The sequence below is a fragment of the Engraulis encrasicolus genome, chromosome 23, assembly GCF_034702125.1.
Source record: "Engraulis encrasicolus isolate BLACKSEA-1 chromosome 23, IST_EnEncr_1.0, whole genome shotgun sequence".
Taxonomy (NCBI): domain Eukaryota; kingdom Metazoa; phylum Chordata; class Actinopteri; order Clupeiformes; family Engraulidae; genus Engraulis; species Engraulis encrasicolus.
In genome coordinates this window covers 16217541-16237540 of record NC_085879.1, presented here as the reverse complement: position 1 = coordinate 16237540, position 20000 = coordinate 16217541, and the positions used below count along the sequence as shown (strand labels likewise).

The 20000-nt window shown below is 43.9% G+C and overlaps 1 protein-coding gene across 2 annotated transcripts in view; it reads right to left on the bottom strand.

Moving 5' to 3' along the window:
• LOC134439463 (ras-GEF domain-containing family member 1C-like) overlaps window positions 1-20000 on the bottom strand; it is a 44411-nt gene that overhangs the window by 24059 nt on the left and 352 nt on the right. The window contains exons 1-2 of one of the 2 annotated variants that reach the window (XM_063189353.1): window positions 19892-20000; window positions 240-439 (exon numbers count right to left, since the gene is read on the bottom strand). The exon at window positions 19892-20000 is cut by the window's right edge and continues 352 nt beyond it. In XM_063189353.1, coding sequence (XP_063045423.1) covers window positions 240-437 — 198 coding nt within the window. In that variant the 5' untranslated portion in view covers window positions 438-439; window positions 19892-20000. Of the gene's footprint in view, window positions 1-239; window positions 440-18918; window positions 19327-19891 lie in introns of those variants that run through there. The other variant, XM_063189352.1, reaches the window with a different exon arrangement.

Below are 20000 nucleotides of genomic sequence, written 5' to 3'. Positions count from 1 at the left end.
TGATTATAATAGTATTAGTGATTGATATCAGGGGAGAGGAGGAGGAAGAAGAAGAAGAAGAAGATGAAGATTAATTGTAAGGTGGGAGGTTTATTGATGTATACTCTGATGTGTTTGCGGGCATCAATTACACCAAGTGTATGCAATGTTATGCACTGCAATATGATATCATCACTCATGAGGTAATTTAACAACAATGTAATGTTATGTAAAATAATGATTATGATGTTGTCTCCTACCTCGGGGTAGTAGTCTGCGGTGGGCACCAGGTGCTGGATAAGGGTGTCCAGGGAGGCGGAGGAGATAGGGGGGCTCTCGCTGAAGGCCGTTCCCGGCCCGGGGCCCTCCTCCTGGGGGGGCTCCTCCTCGCCAGGGGCCAGGGGGGGACCCAAGCCACCGGGGGCAAACATGCTGCTGGAGCACAGAGTTTGGGGCATTCCTGTGATGTAGAGAGCAGGGGAGGGAGAGAGAGAGAGAAGAAGAAGAAGAAGAAGAAGAAGAAGAAGAAGAAGAAGAAGAAGAAGAAGAAGAAGAAGAAGAAGAAAAAGAAGAAGAAGAAGAGAGAGAGAGGCTTCATTGACTCCGTTTACAATAACAATCATTACAGTATAAAGAGGGCGGCCCATATATGCTACTTGGGGCATTCCTTTGGTGGATGGAGGGAAGTGGATTACAGGGTGGGAGAGAGAGAGATAGAGAGAGAGAGAGAGAGAGAGAGAGAGAGAGAGAGAGAGAGAGAGAGAGAGAGAGAGAGGGAGGATGGGTAATTATATCAAGATATTCCTCTGAGAGATAGATAACTAGAGCGAGATTGATGGAGAGAAAGACATCGTGGCTGCTACTTGTCAAATATGGCAGGCAATTTCAAGACAGAGCCACAAACAAAATAATCACTACAAGCTAGCGCTATCAAACGGCGTGCCTGTGTTTTTGGCTGTTATTCTAATCAGGATGATCTGAGCACGAGTCCCGCTTGTTAGATGGTCAAATCGACACAAGCGCAATCTGTCAACGACAGCAACGCTGCTGTCTGCCTCTACTTCCATGGCAGCTGTTCATCGTCAGCGTGCCAGCCGACTGCCATGGAATTCCCATAAGGTGTGTCATGCATGATGACACCACAGTCTTGGCTACAGTGACAAAAGAGTGCAAATGATGGGACCAGACACGCCATCTGATGCGAGCCTGCTTGATGCTCCGTGAAGAGGAGGATGATGGAATGCATGTTACATTGATCCTGACCATTACCTGTGTACTGGACATGTTGGTGGAAAAGTAACAATAATCAGGCTTGTGGGAGGGGTGGGGAGTCTCAGCATTACATTTAGTAAGGACACACGACAATCATTTCACTGCAGTAAATATGAATAATAATAATTATTATAATTATAATTATTATATAATTAATTACAATTTATTATATAATGAATTATACAAAGAGTAATTTAATATTACTGGCGTGTTACATACAGAATGAAGGAGTATACTAATGTGTTCAGACAAGTCCTCTGTTGTAAATTAGCTGTTTCCAAAATGGCAATGTCCAAGTCATAATATATCAACTCAAGTAATGAGTGTAATATGTCATCGTAGTGCAGTTCTGTGCAAGTCTCTTCAATGACTTGTACTGACAGAACGCTTGCCATTACCAGGCTACAAATGTTGGTGGGAATAAGAGCAAGGAGGATGGGGAAAGGTCTGAATGATGACTGGAACGGAAATTTTAATAATTAGCAGCACTAATGACACTGTCACAATTGCGGTGAAGGATTAGAAAAACCACGAAACAGCTCCCGCTGGATGGCAAGACTTCCCACAAGTAAAACCAGCAGCTGGTCAAATAACAGCTGCTGGTAATTAAAGTGACTGATCTGTCAATGCAGAGTAATATGGAGTCTTTCCCCAATGCTAACACACCCAACTCCATTCCACTACATTCAAGACCAGTTGTTATGGGGACACAGTATTAGCATATTAGCAGTTGTTATGGGGACACTGTATTAGCAGAGATCGTAGAGAACCGTTTCTGGTAGGCTATTGGGATTCAAGTAGTTCACCTGGATGGATATTGTGACCAGGGAAGCCAACAGGGGGGTAAGTTGTCCAGGGCCCAGGGATAGGAGGGGCCCCCGATTTGGGTCCTCATTACATTGTATGTATTGAGAGGGGGGTCCTTTCAGATGTCCCGGGTCTGGCTAGAACACTAATGCTGTCAGCAACCCTGATGGCATTGCAACAAAAACGGTTAACAATGTTGGCATATTTGATGTTCCCTTGTAGGCCTAGCAGTCACATCAAGAGCGATTTAAGACACAAGCAAGACCTACGATTCTGAAGTCCACCCATCAGCCGAAAATGCCGTCAGAGATGTTTTAAATGCTATACAATTTTTGATGCCTTTTTTTGGTAGTCTGGATTTTTTTTTCAGGGAGTCCTCTGGTATTAGCATGTTAGCAGTTGTTATGGAGGACACAACATTAGCAGTCTAGCAGTTGTTATGGAGACATGGTGCTGGCAGTTGTTCTGGGACGCTGCTTCTCTCCCCAACAGCTGCAACACATCTGAGGGGCTAGTCGGTCAGTCAGTCATGCAAAACACGGGTCTCGCAGTCGCCGAGGTAATCCAAGGCAGCAAACTCTTGGCTAGTGAAACACGAGTCAGATTAATCATTAAACACTTCCTCCTCGGTGAGAAGGCTCAGGAAGTATTGTCTTTTGTTGTTGTTTTGCCTTGGCCTAAAGGAAGTCCGTGGCAGTGTTTTAAAAGCTTACCCCAGGCCAGCTAGATGATGCCAATGGTTTAGGAGTGGGCCAACACAGTAACTGATCTCATATTGTTTACACAGAAGTGAGGAAAGAGGACATTGTTGAGTGAGAGAGAGAAAGACAGAGGAGTGGAAGTTGTTGAGCCATATCCTCTTTATACACCAGGGCCTGTTTTTATGACCACCTGGACATTTGAATGAAAATTCTGTGTTCTAATTCCTTCAGATATTGTGCTTTTCAAGAAGTAAAAACGAGTAAACTCTACTCTACTTTACTTAACTGGTCTACCCAGTTCATGACTGATGGGCAGGAAATCCAATGGCAGACCAAAGACAGCTCCAGTCATTTCCTCAAATATCAAATGACACAGTCAATCTTGTTCAATACCCTAGAGAGTCCACAACGGATGCTTGGGAAGTTACCAAAATCGATCCGATGGCGTGACTACCCATGTGAAGTCTTGTGAAACTATCAATTGAAACCCAATGCAGGTGTAGATCTGTTGTCAGTAGGTAACTTACTAGGGCGCTTACTAGGTCAGTAGGTAACACACTACAGTCTGTTAGGTAACTTGACTTGCAAGGATGTAATTCAAGTAAGAAGTACAAGTACAAGTATACAGATAATGCAGAACAGATAGAGATAATATAATCTCTATCTGTTCTGCATTACCTGTATACTTGTACTTGTACTTCTTACTTGAATTACCTCCTTGCAAGTCGCTTGGGTCAAAAGCATCTGCTAAATGTGATGTCATATAATATAATTGACTTGACAGGAGCAGGAGGCAGTCTTTGGAACGTTTGGTAAACCAACTGGCAGTTCCACAAGGCCCAAGCAGTAACTGACTAAACAGTTTGTTTCCCCATGCTATCCATTCAACAAGAACAGTCATTAACAGACCAACGGTCCACACTGACCCAATTGCTGGAGTTCGTTGGCATGTGTTAGGGCGTTGGGACAGATTTCGTTTTCCAGTTCAGCGAATGGACAAAAAAATGTCCCGACTTGACCCAACAGTACAGGACAGAAGGGCTATGATTCTAAACATCATCCAATAAAAATCGTCTAGATTTTAGACATCGCTCCCAGTCCTCTGACATTACCTCAGACACTGATGATTTTTTTTTATTTTTTATTTGACCTTTATTTAACCAGTTTATTCCCATTGAGGTAAAAACCTCTTCTTCCAGGGAGTCCTGGCCAAGACGGCATTAAGACAGAGGAGGCACATGCATATTATGACATAAAAACAAATTTTTAAAAAAGCACACGTAAGGATATAAGACATATCAGACCTAGGGGCAAACAATATAGACACTGGACAAGACTAACAAGTAAGACCATCATGCACTAAACAGCAAGAACTAACAAACTAACAAAATCTGACATAAAAAAACACACACAAAACCTCTGTAAAACTGAGTTTAAAAGCAGTGACACTCATCTACTAAAGTTGTTTTTAAAAGATTTTTAAAACTCTCTATAGAGGGCGCAGATGCCAAGCTTAAAGGGACAGTTTGGTCAATTTCAACATGCAGTTGTATTGCTCACGCTACCCTTGACTTGTCAGTACCTGGTGATGCCACATTTTTCGGCTCAGCCCTTTCCGAGATATGAGCAATTCTAATGGGGGCAGCGTTTGTTTACATTTTTAAAAAATGGAACATAGGCCAACTCCAAATATTTTCCCAAAAGGTACTGCTGTTTGCTAGTTGTCTGCTGATGTTTTATAACCTTTTGGATGTTTTTGGGAATAAATAAAAATGTTTTTTTGAAATGTAAACAAAGAGCTGCCCCCATTACAATGACCAGGATGAAGAAGATGAAAAAAAAATCTCAGGCACTGACAAGTCCAGGATAGTGTGAGCATTACAACTGCATGTTGAAATTGACCAAACTGTCCCTTTAAGGTGTTTTGGAGGTTATTCCAAACATGTGGGGCATATGAATTAAAAGAAGTCTTACCTAATTCAGTACGCATTTCCTGACCTAGTGCCATAGGAACTGGTTTGGCGTGACACCAGACAGTTGATATATGATGGGAGTTTACCCACCAATGCCTTCACAATAAAAATGAGGAAATGGCTTTTCCATGTTACCATTTCATATAGTGCGCAATGATGTGTTCTCATGTTTGCATTTGTAATAAAACGCAGTGCCTAATGGTAAACTACATCTAGCTTCTACTACATCTAGCTTCAACTAAACTACATTCAGCTTCAACTACATCTAGCTACATCTAGCTTCTACAACCAAAGATGCTCATTGGTTGAGGAAATCAAAGATTTTCAAGTCAATTTTGAATGATTTACAACTAGGATTGCCACCTCCGTCTGACAATAGACCTGTGCATTTCCAAAATAATCGATCCCTTTTGTTGTCGTTGTAAGCAATGGCTCCCTTCATTCTGTGAGCAGGGAAACTGTATTTTTTCACCTCCGGACAGACCATTAAAACCCAGGATAATCTGAGAAAATCGGGACAGGTGGCAACACTTCTTGCTACCAAGGGTTAACACAAGGGTTGAAGTGGCTGTGCTGGACGATTTATATACATTATGGGAGCTGACTGTGACCACCAGGCAGGGCCGCTGACAGCTTTGGACGGGGTCCAGGACAAAGTCATCTGAATGCCCCCACCCCAACTCATACATATACTGTAATGAAAACCCAATTCTGGGACACCTCTGTCCCTGGGCCCAGGACAACTGACCCCTTTATCCCCCCCATCTGCTTCCCTGTCCTGTGACTGTGACTGCGAGGAAAAGTGAGCGGTATTAAATCATGTCGGGACTCCTCCATCTTCCACGGCAGAGTGGCTGACCTCTGGAGGCCCGGAGTGGTTACAGCTCTTAAAGAGGTCAGAGGTCAGAGTGCCTCTCGGTAGGACGCCAAGGCTTCACTTTCTGGTCCACTCAGCTTCCATTTGTGACCTGCTCTCTGCCTCTCTGCCTGTCTGACACACTCTCTCTCTCTGACACACACCCACAAACGCGTCCTCACGTCCCTCCCTCCCTCTTTCTCTCTCACTCACTCACTCTTTCTCTCTTATACTTACTCACACACACACACACACACACACACACACACAGACACACACACACACACACACACACACACAGACACACAGACACACACACACACACACACACACACTCTCTCTCTCTCTTTCACTCCGTCTTCTTCTCACACACACACGTTTTATTTATTTAGTGGTAGCGAAGCGGAGCATGAGGGCGACTGGATGTTGGGGGATGGGCGTGGTAGTGGTAGTACTGTTGACACAAAGCCTGTGTAAGATATGACTGCCCTACTGCTCTACACACACACACACGCACACACACACACACACACACACACACACACACACACACACACACACACACACACACACACACACACACACACACACACACACACACACACACACACACACACACACAGCCTGTGTATGATATAAATGTCCTGCTCTTCCATCCTGAGGCAGGTGCCACACACACACACACACACACACACACACACACACACACACACACACACACACACACACACACACACACACACACACACACACACACACACACACACACACACACACACACACACACACCAAGGTGTGCTCCTCCTCACTGTCTCCTCTACTCTGTTCTCTCTTACGCCAGTCTCTGTCTCAGCACACAAACGCTAACAAAAGCTCCAGTCCAGCCATTTCATCACTTCATTTCCTTCTGTAGCCACAGCTTCCTTGTTCTTCTCACTTGGGTACTGCAACTGCCCACTACTTATTTGCAGTGACCGACTACACAGTGCATTTTGCAGTGTTACGTCATTCAACACTTATAGAGTAGGCCAAAATAAACTATAGGATAGGTATACATTTGGATTTTACACTTTCAGATAGAGTGTTAACTGAGTAAAATTGTACTATATGAGAAACAGAACCGTGGAGGTTGAAAAATCCTTGCAGTACTTTCATAGATCAGTTTTGTTGTTAATATGACCCAATATTACTGATACTGTACTTAGTATCCTAGACATGTAGTAATAGTAGTAGTAGTAGTAGTAGTAGTAGTAGTAGTAGTAGTGTGTGTGTGTGTGTGTGTGTGTGTGTGTGTGTGTGTGTGTGTGTGTGTGTGTGTGTGTGTGTGTGTGTGTGTGTGTGTGTGTGTGTGTGTGTGTGTGTGTGTGTGTGTGTGTGTGTGTGTGTGCATGTGTGTGTGTGTGCATGTGTGTGTTGCAGTATTGAGTATATCTGCATACAGTAGGTCTACTGTAGTTCATAGCCAATTACTAGGCCAACATGGAAGACAAAAGCTGCTGCACGTGGGTGGAAATGTCTATTCAACATGAACATGCGTCGAACCTACCCAAGACAATGGCTGGATCTCAAATGGCACACTTGTGCACTTCAGGCACTATGTTTCAGTGCGTAACTAATACGGCATACACACTGAAACATGGACACTGAAGTGCACAAGTGCACCATTTGAGATTCAGCCACAGCTACTTGGCACATACAGTATCTTTTTCTCACAGAGACACTTGTCCCACCAAAAACACAATAAACGTGCTACAAAAACTGCAGTATGTTAATATTATAATATGTTATCTTAAATTATGCTAATGCATTATGCTATATTAGCATTATGCTAATGCTAATGCTAATATGTGTAGGCATTTGTTATGAGTTGCTGCTGGCTGGGCTGCGCAAGGCAGCAGGGAGGAAACGTGCAGACAAAAGACCTGTATGTCCTTGGTAGACCCTCCAAAACACACACGCACACACACACACACACACTCACACGCACACGCACACGCACACACACACTGCAGTATGCATGTGGGCACAAATAAGAACACGTGGGGACAACAGAAGGAGACACAAATATGGGCACAGGAGCTAGTGGGGGGATGTAGTGTGTGTGTGTGTGTGTGTGTGTGTGTGTGTGTGTGTGTGTGTGTGTGTGTGTGTGTGTGTGTGTGTGTGTGTGTGTGTGTGTGTGTGTGTCTGTGTCTGTGTCTGTGTGTGTGTGTGAGTCGGGGAAGGCGGGGGTGATATCCTTGAGGGGAGGTGAAAATGGGGTAGTGGAGTCTGTGTGTGTGTGTGTGTGTGTGTGTGTGTGTGTGTGTGTGTGTGTGTGTGTGTGTGTGTGTGTGTGTGTGTGTGTGTGTGTGTGTGTGTGTGTGTGTGTGTGTGTGTGTGTGGTAGGATATGGTAGGGATGGGGGTGAAAAGGGGGGAGTGTTATGCTTCACCAAATCCCACTACTGACAGAACGCGGCTGTCTAGCACGATAGACGACTAGAATAACTCCACACACCACCACACAGCACACACCACACACCATGCCATTCCGCACCACACGGAAACCTCAGTCGGCACGCACCATATTTTAGAAGGATGTTGATGGGGGAGATTTGGTGGACTGGTGCCCTGGAAGGTTCTAGGATTTTTATCAAGCAACTGTAACGTAGATATCGGAGCCGTATGAAGTAAAAGTAGAAGTACTCAATGTATCTAACTTGTGAGGTAAAGAGGAATACAAAGTATTTAGGCGTATAAAATATGCAATGCCATGTGCTAATGTTGTAACAATGGTAAGAGTAGGCCAACTTCTACTTATAATTTAGACATATCTGATAAATATCCATTCTGAGTTCTGGCTTTAAAATGCTATACAATCAGCCAACTATTAAAGATTAAAAGATAACATACGAACGCCTGAACTTGTTTTAATGCCCATTGTCTGGGCCATCCAGCCATGCAATCCTGAATTAGAATTCTGTAAATAGTATCTGAAAGTAGCAAAATAAAGAAAATGGGAAGTTGGATTGCCCAAGCCTGCGAGAGAGAGAGAGAGAGAGAGAGAGAGAGAGAGAGAGAGAGAGAGAGAAAGAGAGAAAGAGAGAAAGAGCGAGGGGGAAAGCGAGAAAAGGGAGTAGTAATAACACCAGTAGCCCAAACCTCCCGTGAGGCTTTTGCACATCAAGTCATAAATCAATGAATCACCTACTACACTATTATGTGTGTGTGTGCTAGTATTTGTGTGTGTGTGTTATCATTTGTGTGTGTGTGTCTGTGTGCGTGCGTGCGTGCGTGTGCATGTGAATGCCCACGTGTGTGTGTATGTTTGTGTGTGTGTGAGTGCGTGGCGTGCATGTGTGTGCGTGTGTCTATACATGTGTGAGTCTGTGTGAGTGTGTCCGTGTTTCTGTATACACACACCTTTGAGTGTGTCTGCGTGCGTGCATGTGTGTGTGCGTGTCCGCATGCGTGTGTTTGTTTGCTCACAGATAGCCAGCGGTGTGGTATCAGGAAGCAAACCTCAAACATCCGTTTAGTTCACTGTCTCTGGTCTGGTTCTCTCTCTCTCTCTCTCTTTCTCTCTCTCTCTCTCTCTCTCTCTCTCTCTCTCTCTCCCTCTCCCTCTCTCTCTGTTCACCCCAAATAACCTCTTCAGATCTATGCCTCGCCTCGCCGCCTCTCTGTCCTTGTTCCTCCCCGTCGTCTGCTTTCTCTTCCTGAGACCTAATTATGGCCAAGGCCCAGGTGACAGCCATGGCTATAACTTGCTAGGCTATGAGAGAGAGAGAGAGAGAGAGAGAGAGAGAGAGAGAGAGAGAGAGAGAGAGAGAGAGAGAGAGAGAGAGAGAGAGAGAGAGAGAGAGATACTTCATACTTCCAAAAACAAGGCAAGGCCAGGCAAGCCATATATTTATTACATTATAGCACCTTTCATGGTGTACTCACAGACAATCCAAACTGCTTCACATAGATTTCATAAAAATAAAAATACATGGAAAAATTTCCTCTAGACTCATCTTAGCCATATTGCACACCGTTCCACTAGTGGAACACTGTAAGAGTCATTGAAAAGTGAACTACCATAGTACTACACTACTATGATGTAACACCTGGCCTTTAGTAGGCCTAATGAACTACAACTTGGCCATTGCCAATCTGATAACAGCAAATGTATTTTAATGGGTTAAGTGTATAGCTTCATTCATGTAGCACAATTATGTATGCACAAGAAAGTTGCAAGTGCTCGGCGCAGACAAGCGCACACAAACTCTTCTGATGGTCACATAGGCCAATGTGCTTGAATTTCAGGCCAGGCATCACTGTAGAGAACAGACTGACCATATATTTGAAGAAATGCTAAGGAACAGACTCATCCTAGGTGCCCAGATTGCTTTGTAGGTCAGACATCTGATGCTGAGACCCCACTGCATTACGCACTCCGGAAAGATCTGGGATGCATTTCTCGAAACCATAGCTGCTAACTACGTTAGCTACTTTGTTGTTTGTAATGCAATTTCCCATTGCCAACTACCCAAGTTGCTAACTGGCTAACAACCACGCTTTTGAGAAATGCACCCCTGATGGCTAAAATGGGTGTCTTGGCTCATTCACTCACCCGGCAGTCTACAGTAGATCACGTTGAAACCTCATAATGGGCTGCCTTCTGGCAGCGTAACACTGTCAGAGTCATCGAGAAGACTTAGCACTGTACTACTTTGGCATTACACAGTGTCTTTAGTAATACATTACGATTTGGCCATTTACATTCTGGTAACATCAAATTTATAACAGTGGCCTTGTCTTAAAAAATACTTTGCACTATACTAATATGACATTACATATGTCTTTATACATTGCCACTCTGGTAACAGAACATTTACACTGTCTTGATGTGTGAAGATTAAAGGAGAATGCTTCTTAATACAGCGGCTGTATATAAAGGCCTACACAGAAAGTACTTCAATTGCAAACATAAATCATTTTGACATGAAACATGTTAGCTCCCAATAGTAGTCTACATCTGTGCTCCTCATGTGGATCACACAGCAATTGAATTATCTGATGGCTAAAATGGGGCACTCAGTCATTCACTTAGCATGTTTTCAGATATTCGCTGCCATCTAAAACCAGCGCATCACAGGATGTAATGGCTGAATATTAAAGGAGACTGCTGCATAACACAGAGCACGCATACATATATTTACATCTCCACTGACAGAAAGCTCTGCTTATTACTAACAGCGCTAATCATTTCGACATGAAACATGTTTCCTGCAGACAGTTACATCTGTCCTCTTCATGTGCAGCATGTCAATTCAATTACTGAACTCGTTTCACGGACAGAGCAAAAAAGATAATGTCATGTGTGTATGCCACTGCCACACACGCATTGGAAATCTTTCAAACAGCATTTTAATATATAGCCTTATTACACTGGGCTAGGGAATAGGATTCGCCTCCACTTGTCTCATCACATCTTGATGCGAAGCAGCCGTTATCTAGCTTATGGACACGTAATTGCTACCCTGGGCTGGGCCAGCCTATACCGCCTACGACGCAGCTCAGAATATCTTCTTCAAGTCAGCCGGGTTCAATCTGACAGTCTGTTTTTCTCCCTGCTTCTTCGTCTCAGAATGATGGAGACATGCATACTGTACAGCAGTGGCTCCTTTGCTTTTCTACTGGGACTGCCTTTAGGACCTAAGAATGTTTTCGCGACCCATGTGTGTGTAGGAGGGAAATACAGGGAGGGCCTGGACTATAGCTTCAGTCAAAGAGATAATGTTGTGTGTGCCACAAATGCATTGTATATCTTTCAAATGGTATCATAGCTTTAACATACCGATATATCATGTAGTTTTTCCAATCTATTCTATCCATTCTCAAATGTTTCTTTTTGCCAAGAATGATACAGAATGTCATCAGGATCAGTAGTCTGATTCGTTACAGCTCTGTGCAGTCGGTACACAGATGGCTATGACAGGCAGTCATACTAGGCAGTCTGTAAGGAGAGGATGTGCAGAATCCCCTGACCATGGCTCAAGTCAATTGTGCTTGATGGCTCTAATGTACCTTGTGGTGGACAGATAAAGAGACGTGGTATCCCACTCGTTCATCGCTCCATGAGGCCCCGCTGGAAACATGATCTAATTAGAACAACGCCGCTGCAAACTAAAGCCCTTTTTAAGATGACTTAATTTAATCCCACACTTGACGGCTCTTAACAGAATGATGCAATGCTCTGTCAGTTTTGTTCTCGCTGTAGGTGTAACAATTAACGGAACAAATTATGCAGCATTATTTTAACCTCGCTGCAATGTTATGATGGCGTGGTGTAGTGAAGTGGAGTACAGTAGAGTTGCCTGCCGGGACTCAATCGCAGGCCTTCTGGGGTTTGGCCTGGGGCTCATTCGCCTTACAGTCAGAGCACACCCACAACCCTGGTGACGGTCACTCCATCACATGGTGTCTAAGCAGAGCCAGTTTTACCAATAAGCAGCCAAGGCAGCTGCCTAGGGCCCCACCAAATTTGCCCATTGTAGGGGGTCCCCGACCGTCAGCACCGCCATGGTAAATACAAGCAATAGTAATTCATGAGGGCCCCATGTCTATATTTTGCCCAGGGCCCCCAAATGCGTAGAACCGCTGCTGCGTCTAAGTAGGAGAATCAGATCAGGGAAGCCCAAAAGAGAATCAGAGATAATTCAATACAATCAACAATCCACCAATGCCCACCCTCCTCCTTTCCAATATTTCAAGCAATCTTTCATCATCAGCCTGTTCATCATCACAAGGTCACACACTGTGGATTTGCCTAGGTGAAAACCCATATAACGTGCTTATTACAGTAAATATACCCACACTGCTAAGTACAAGCATCTTACAACTTAAAATGCCTCAGTACTGAACTGACTGCTGATTTTATTGTTACATTCTGATTTATAGCTCCAATATCTGGGTATACAGTATGTGTGCTTCTTTTTGATTACTATTCATGACCTGTCAGTATACCGTGAGACTGGCCAACTGGCTGGCTGTCCGGCGCAGACTGAAACCTGGCTGGCAACATTCTCCGAGCGTCCTTATATTGATCGGCCCAACAGGAAGTCAATGAAACCAAACCAAGATGCTGGCCAAATCTAATATGGCTGCCGCTATTGAATTAGGAAGTGCTATGCAATCTCACTGGCTGACCATGAAATCCTGAGAGAGAGAACAAATGCAATGCGACGCAATGCATTGTTTAACACAACATGTGAGGTAGCATTGTAATGCCTATTCAATGTGCCATTCACAATACAATGTGTAATACTAATGTATAGCCTAATATAATACAATGTGAAGCATTTTGCTAATGCATACAGCAAATGTGACTAAAGCACATTTATTGGTCAAAACTATAATACATTAAGAGTTAATGCTACACATCTATAGGATTATCTTTTACTTAGTCTGAGTGGGTGTATCCACAAGGGGATTTCACTGATGGCGTCAATATCATTGGCACTTATATCTTCTCATATCTACGTCCATTATCATTCATTTAAAGGATTAAGTAAGCATCAAATACTGTAGGTTACTGTACTTCCTTGAAGGAGTATTTTGTTACCAGCAGCAGTTAATCTAATACCTGCGAGTGAACTGCCACATCAGGGCCGACACCAACCTCTTAAATGGATCATTTAAAGATAATTTCAACAGTTAAGTATGAATCAAGCCGAAAACGGAAAACGCAAAGCATCTTTGCCAGTCTAGGTCTGTAGTCTTCGGGTTTTGCACCCCTCAGACAGATCCCTACACACCAATGTTGTACAATACTCTCAACCTGCCATGACCAAGACAGTCAGCGAGCCGAGACCAAAGCAGTTTACTTCCTTTAGGTTTAGTTCTTGTAGCCTCGAGGCACGACCCTGAACACCAATGTTGTGCAGTGGGCCTGCAGTGACTGAGCGAGAGTAGAGGCGAGCGGCCAGTGAGCCAGAGACCAAAGCAGGCCATGCCAGCCTCTCCCACAGGGACCCATGACTGCACAGGAGCCATCTGGACACAACACACACTCTTCTCATGGAGAAAAGCCCACACTCTGCGCTCTTATCTGTTTTGATATGGGTTGATAGCTGCGTGCGTGCGTGCGTGCGTGCGTGCGTGCGTGCGTGCGTGCGTGCGTGCGTGCGTGCGTGCATGGTAGTGGTGGGAGGATGATGGTGAGCAGTTGACTGTGTGTCTGTATGTTATGAGTAGGTGTGAGTAAGTGTTTCTGTCTACATGTGAGTGTTTGTGTCTGTATGTGAATGAGTGGTTGTATGTGTGCATGAGATTGAGTGTGTGTGAAAGTGTTTGCATGTGTGTGTCTACATGTGAGTCATTGCTTCTGTGTGAGTATTTGTATATGTTTTGAAAATCTCAGTGGATGCTGTACAAAGGTATGTTGTGCAATTTGTTTTAGATGATTTTTTTCAGGGGTGGCACTGGCTGCCTCACCAATGTCTTTCGCTGAGTGAATCGGGGCAAGGTGAATAGCCATACGCTTCCTGTGAGAGTTCAAACACAGTCGTGCAGATTTAGAGGAAGGTTCTGGGAACCTGATGGCGAGAGCGATGTTTGCATGCCCCAGACAGATGGCCAGGGGCCGTCACCATAGAGAGAAAGGTTACCAAGGGAACTAAAAGCTTGCTGTCTGACCTCAAGGTCACGACCTTTCACCTCTCCTTTAGAGGCCTTTCAAAGGGTCAGAGGACGCAGGAAACAAAACACAATGCGAAACGTAGCGGGGTGCTAAGAGGGGGCGGAAAGGAGATTTTCTACCTTGTTAAACAAACGTGGCGTTTCAAAGAAACCTGGAAATGCCTGACGTTTTTTGAAGTTGTTTGTGGTTCGGAAACGGGTCCTTTAAAGTGATAAGATCCCAAGAGACGTCACATATCATATTCACTGAATGCTTTACAGACATCTGACAATTTACCATTTTGGCTTTAATCAGCATAAATTTGCATTGATATGGAAAGCCAATCTAAAAGATCATTTTGTGCGATGAAGAATGCTTTAAGGCATTTCTATTACATGGTGAATTTTGAAAGCACCATGGAGAGTTTTCAAAAGCTGTCTCTTGATGAGAAGAGAGCAGAGCAAAATGATATGCTATCACACCCATCATCATTGCTTTTTGCGTGTATTACTTTCTGTCTGTTTTTGGGTCTGTTTTTGGCCTGGTACATTGAACTGCTTCTGAATATACAAAGAGTGTCAAATACAACCCCTTTCCTTGGCCAGTATGTTTTTGCCTTTATTTTTGACAGGACACTGGAGGAGAGACAGGAAATGAGTGGGGAGAGAGAGACAGGGAAAGATCGCCAAATTACCCGGGCCGGAATCGAACCCAGGTCGCCGGTGTAGTAACCCAGTGCCCTACCGTTAGGCCACGGCAGGGCTGCCAGTATGAATTCTTAATTGGCTGTTTCTGTTACTGGGCTCCAGCATGTCTGTAATGAAGCGTCTGCAACTGGGAATGGTACTGGGAAGGGCAGTTTAGCTTACTGCAACATTACTGTATAACTTCATCAAAATACAACGGCAGACATAACATCATAACATCAGAACTTCATCACAATTAACTCAGCAAAATGTGGACCTTCACCAGCCACTGACAAGTGAATGGTTAAGTTCATCAGTCATTTTCTTGGTTTCTTTTTTTCAGCCTCTTTGTTCAAATTTGCCCAGCAGTAGGCCTGTTCACTCTTTGCTACAGAATCAACTACATCCTAACAGCACTGTTATGCTGTAATGCTTCAAGCAACAGATGAAGACTTGCTTGTTACAATTTTGGTGACATTAAGGTCATAATATAGGCTCTGTGCAAATGTGAATGAAAATTGATATACATTTCTATATTTCTGTCCCTGCATCATGTGACATCCACATACAGATAATTGTGTAGATAACTGTGTGGGCAGATATGCAGCCAGGGCCATGGCATACTAAATTGACTACTAGCGCATTTTTCTAACTAGCATTTTCCCATCCTGAGCGCAGTGTGCTCATACAGTATGGCCTTTTGGAATGATTTCAAGCCCCCGAAAAAATCCTGACACCTACTCCACCACCATACGGTCGGTGTTATCGGCTAGACCATTTGGGAACGAGCTTCTAATAGCTTTCACAGGATCTTGCACACAAAAGCGAGAGAGAGAGAGAGAGAGAGAGAGAGAGAGAGAGAGAGAGAGAGAGAGAGAGAGAGAGAGAGAGAGAGAGAGAGAGATACAAACAAAGAGAGACTGAGAGGAAGACAAAAAGAGAACAAGACAGACAGATAAAGAGTGTGAGAAAGAGAGGAGGGCAGAGATACTGGGAGACAGACAGAGAGAGAAAGAGGAAGAGAAAATTTAAAAAATCCAAAAGCCTGGGAAAAGTGTGGTGTGCTTTTTAGCCAATCAATTGTATTATCATTCATTAGCCTACATAGAGAAGACAGGCTGGCAGCATGCATCAAACAATGGACACTGGGAGACTTCATGTAGCCATCACAACTCAGAGGGAAGAGGAGGGGAAATTATGGAAGGATGGATGACTACACTAGCAACCCCCCACCCAAAGAAACACACACACACACACACACACACACACACACGCACACACACACACACACGCGCACACACACACACACACACACACACACACACACACACACACACACACGCACAGTAGCTTCAGTACCGCTACTGTAAATATTCTGCAACAGCACATGATATTGTGTTACTATACTATGATCAGCCAGAATAATTAAACAGATTTCCTTGATTTAGAAATGCATTTTACAGTAACCCAATAAAATGGGTGGTGGTGATTTTGTTGTTGGTGATGTGGCGTCACACACACACACACACACACACACACACACACACACACACACACACACACACACACACACACACACACACACACACACACACACACACACACACACACACACACACACACACACACACACAGAGGAGGATGGGGCAGCAGACGGGTGACATCACCACCACTGAACATGATTAGGCTGTGATTATAGATAATGAGTGATGAGATCATACTGACACTGGGAGACGGTGTGTGTGTGTGTGTGTGTGTGTGTGTGTGTGTGTGTGTGTGTGTGTGTGTGTGTGTGTGTGTGTGTGTGTGTGTGTGTGTGTGTGTGTGTGTGTGTGTGTGTGAGTGTGTGTGTGTGTGTGTGTGAGTGTGAGTGTGAGTGTGTGTGTGTGTGTGTAGGTGGGATTATCTAAACACACGCTCATCTGCAGGGCTTTGTATCCCACACAGAGAACAGGTGTGAACCTATGGCATCATCAAAAGTACTGGATACGGAAACTGACACTGTTCAACTGTCAGCTCAGGAAAAAAACCGCCAAGATGGTGCGTTAGTGTTCTAGTTGAATTCAACAGCATGCTTTAATCTACTCAAAGAAGGCACAGGTGCTGATGCAGAAAAGGAAATCTCATCTCAGCTTTGAAATGAGACAATTATTTGTACAGTATGTTTTTTCCTTAAACAAAGAGAACCTATGAATTATATATAGCCTACTATAGCTTGAAGTGTGGTCAGGAGCAGAGCTTTAAAGGGGGTGAGAGGAGCCCTTGCCCATGGGACCTGGGTCCTCCCATGCTGGGGATGAGAGCCCTTTGTTGATCTTGGCCGGCCGGCCATATGGGGGCCCGCTCAGTGCTTTGCCCAGGGCCCCTGTTTGCAACTGTTCCATGACTGAATCATGTACAACACATACTGTGAACCCAGTGCCATTCAAACTTTGTAATGTAATAAAAATCAATATAGGCAATCTTGGTAAATCTATGCTAACTCCTAAATCTACCTTTGGGTGAAACATATTGTGCTATTTCTGATCCTGTCTCAATCTGGAGTATGCACGCTTGTTTACGGATGATTGCGACAACTACGTTGACTCATGTTGGGGAAAGGCAAGTTTCACATTATTACACTGATGCAATAGTCACAACAACTCACGCGCTGTGTGCATACATTACACATGAGCTCAGCACTCCAATTGTGACTACCATGTCTACTGATGTCAGAAAAATCTGGCAGGACAACCTCTCGTTGCTCTAGACGAAGGTTAGGCAAACAGGGAGCTGTCAAGTATCACAAAGGACACTTTATTCACTGAGGTAGACCAACACATACAGAGCCATGGGAATGTTTCCCTACAGTCTACGGTGGATGAGTAATCGATCCAGCCAGAACAATACCAAAACCTCTAATGAGAACTTACAGTGCTACAATACCATGCCTATAAACTGTAAACAAAATGTGTTTTTAACCACTACAACGATATAAAGTCAAACTGTATCTGCTAGTGCTTCGGCCATAATAATATTACTTGTTTGATTCTTAAAGAAACAATGGGGAAAATTGCCGATCTAATTATATAGGCCTGCTGTACACCTTTGTCAAACGTCAGCTTTGTATTCCATAAGCCCATAGCCTATAGAAACCACAGCTTTATGGTAGACTGTACACTTATGTTTTTGTGAGACCGAGCTGCTATCTATGAAGGTCTCCATTAATGATTAACAAAATGACAAACTAGATTGGAGGCACCAGACATTGTAAACAAAGTTGTAGACCTATAAGAGAAGGCCTGTTTCACCCGGTAAAATCTACATTTTACGGTACATTAATGAGAATTCCAAATGGATACGCCTATCATAGACCACAGCAGTGCTACTACTATACTTGTCCACCTGTCCAAATCATATGCCACCGAAATGTATGGCTTCTCTTGTGGACATTCTGTTTACACCACCCTGTCTAAGAATGTGTGTGGGCGGGTATGTGGACACATGTGTGGGTCAAGTTTGAGAAGCGTCCTATACAGCCAAAATGTCCTTGAGGAATGAAAATCTCAATATCAGACAATCTCAAACCTAATGCTGTGTTCCTTAAGGTTCAAAACAATCATTGCCATTACCACAACTTCCTTTTGAGAATGTTATCTACATAATCACAGAAGGGAAAATTTAAGGCTCCACACCATGGAGCTTGTAAACATCATGTTCTTCCCCAGAGATCACTTCAAAACAAATGGACCACAGCAATCTTCATGGCTAGGCCTACATATAGCCTATGGTAACTCCTAGTTAAAACAATCAAGTTGGTACTCCTTCTTTAAACAATTCTACTCCTTACTTGTTTAAACAATGTGCAGGGTGCCCATTCTTTCACAACAACCAGAACAATTGCATTTACCAGATGAAATCACAATGCCACACAGCATGTAAAGAAGAACAACGAAGAATTGCCAAGACAGGGGAGACTTGTACACAACATAAACTGCAAAGTGTGTTGGTATTACCTTACAGATGGTCGTTGGATGTTGAACTGTCTTCTTCTGGTATTTATCTGTTATGAAGCATTGAATTTGAGACGGGTTTAAAAACGTGTTAAATGCTGACTGATTTTTTTTTATTATTGATATGTGTCCGTATAGCCGTTTTCAATTAAAAAATCCGAGAGAGTCATCCGTATCCTAAAGACCCCTCGGTTTCAATGAGCGGAGATGTTCCCCTGACTGAAGGTTCTACGCGAAATCCGCCTCTGGACTACGCTATTCATTTCATCCCCATCCCCCGAAAGACCCCCATCATCACATCCTCTCTCGTTGCACTCGCAGCTGTTAGGATCTGACAAAACCTCCAGCAAAACTGAAACAGATTTGCTTGTGTGTTGGTACAAAACCACCGACCGCCCTAGTCCTCTCTTGCACAGCCCCAGCGCTGACTCAGAGCATATTTTTTTGGACCATCGTAGTAGTATTTTGTGTGGGAGCCACGTTACGCAGTAGCGTATCTCGCTCTCGCACGCCCACTATCTGGATGCGCTGACGAGCAGACTTTTTCCAAATCCGCACAACTTTTGTCGTAGCGCTAGCGCACTGTCATTTGTTGAACGACATGTACATTTGCAACCTCTTTACTGTTGCATATTAAATGCCTGGGGTTTGAGGGGGATAGATGGAGCCAGCCAGTCTCCAAGGAGACCAAATCACTTTCGGTAAGGGGATACGCACGCACATGCCTCCATGCACTGCGTCCAGCAAACAATGTGGGTGCACATGCAAATCTTTGTTCACAAACACAGATATGGGCAATTGCGCTTCAGTCGTGCACTGGGCCTTGACCAACCTTTATGGCTATAGGGAGGCTACTGATTGCATGGTGGGGTATATCCTGCCACCATAGTCTCCATGGTGCATTTTGGTATTCTGCATACTGACACGCTTTTCAACATGTCATCAGCAAGACACGGATGAGTAGCTATGGACTTACCAATTCTACAAACGCTCTGTTCCCATCCTCTCCCTCGTGGTACGAGCCGATAAAGAAGAAAAACCGTAGAGTTGATTTATTGAAATATTTGAATTGATTTGAAATTCTA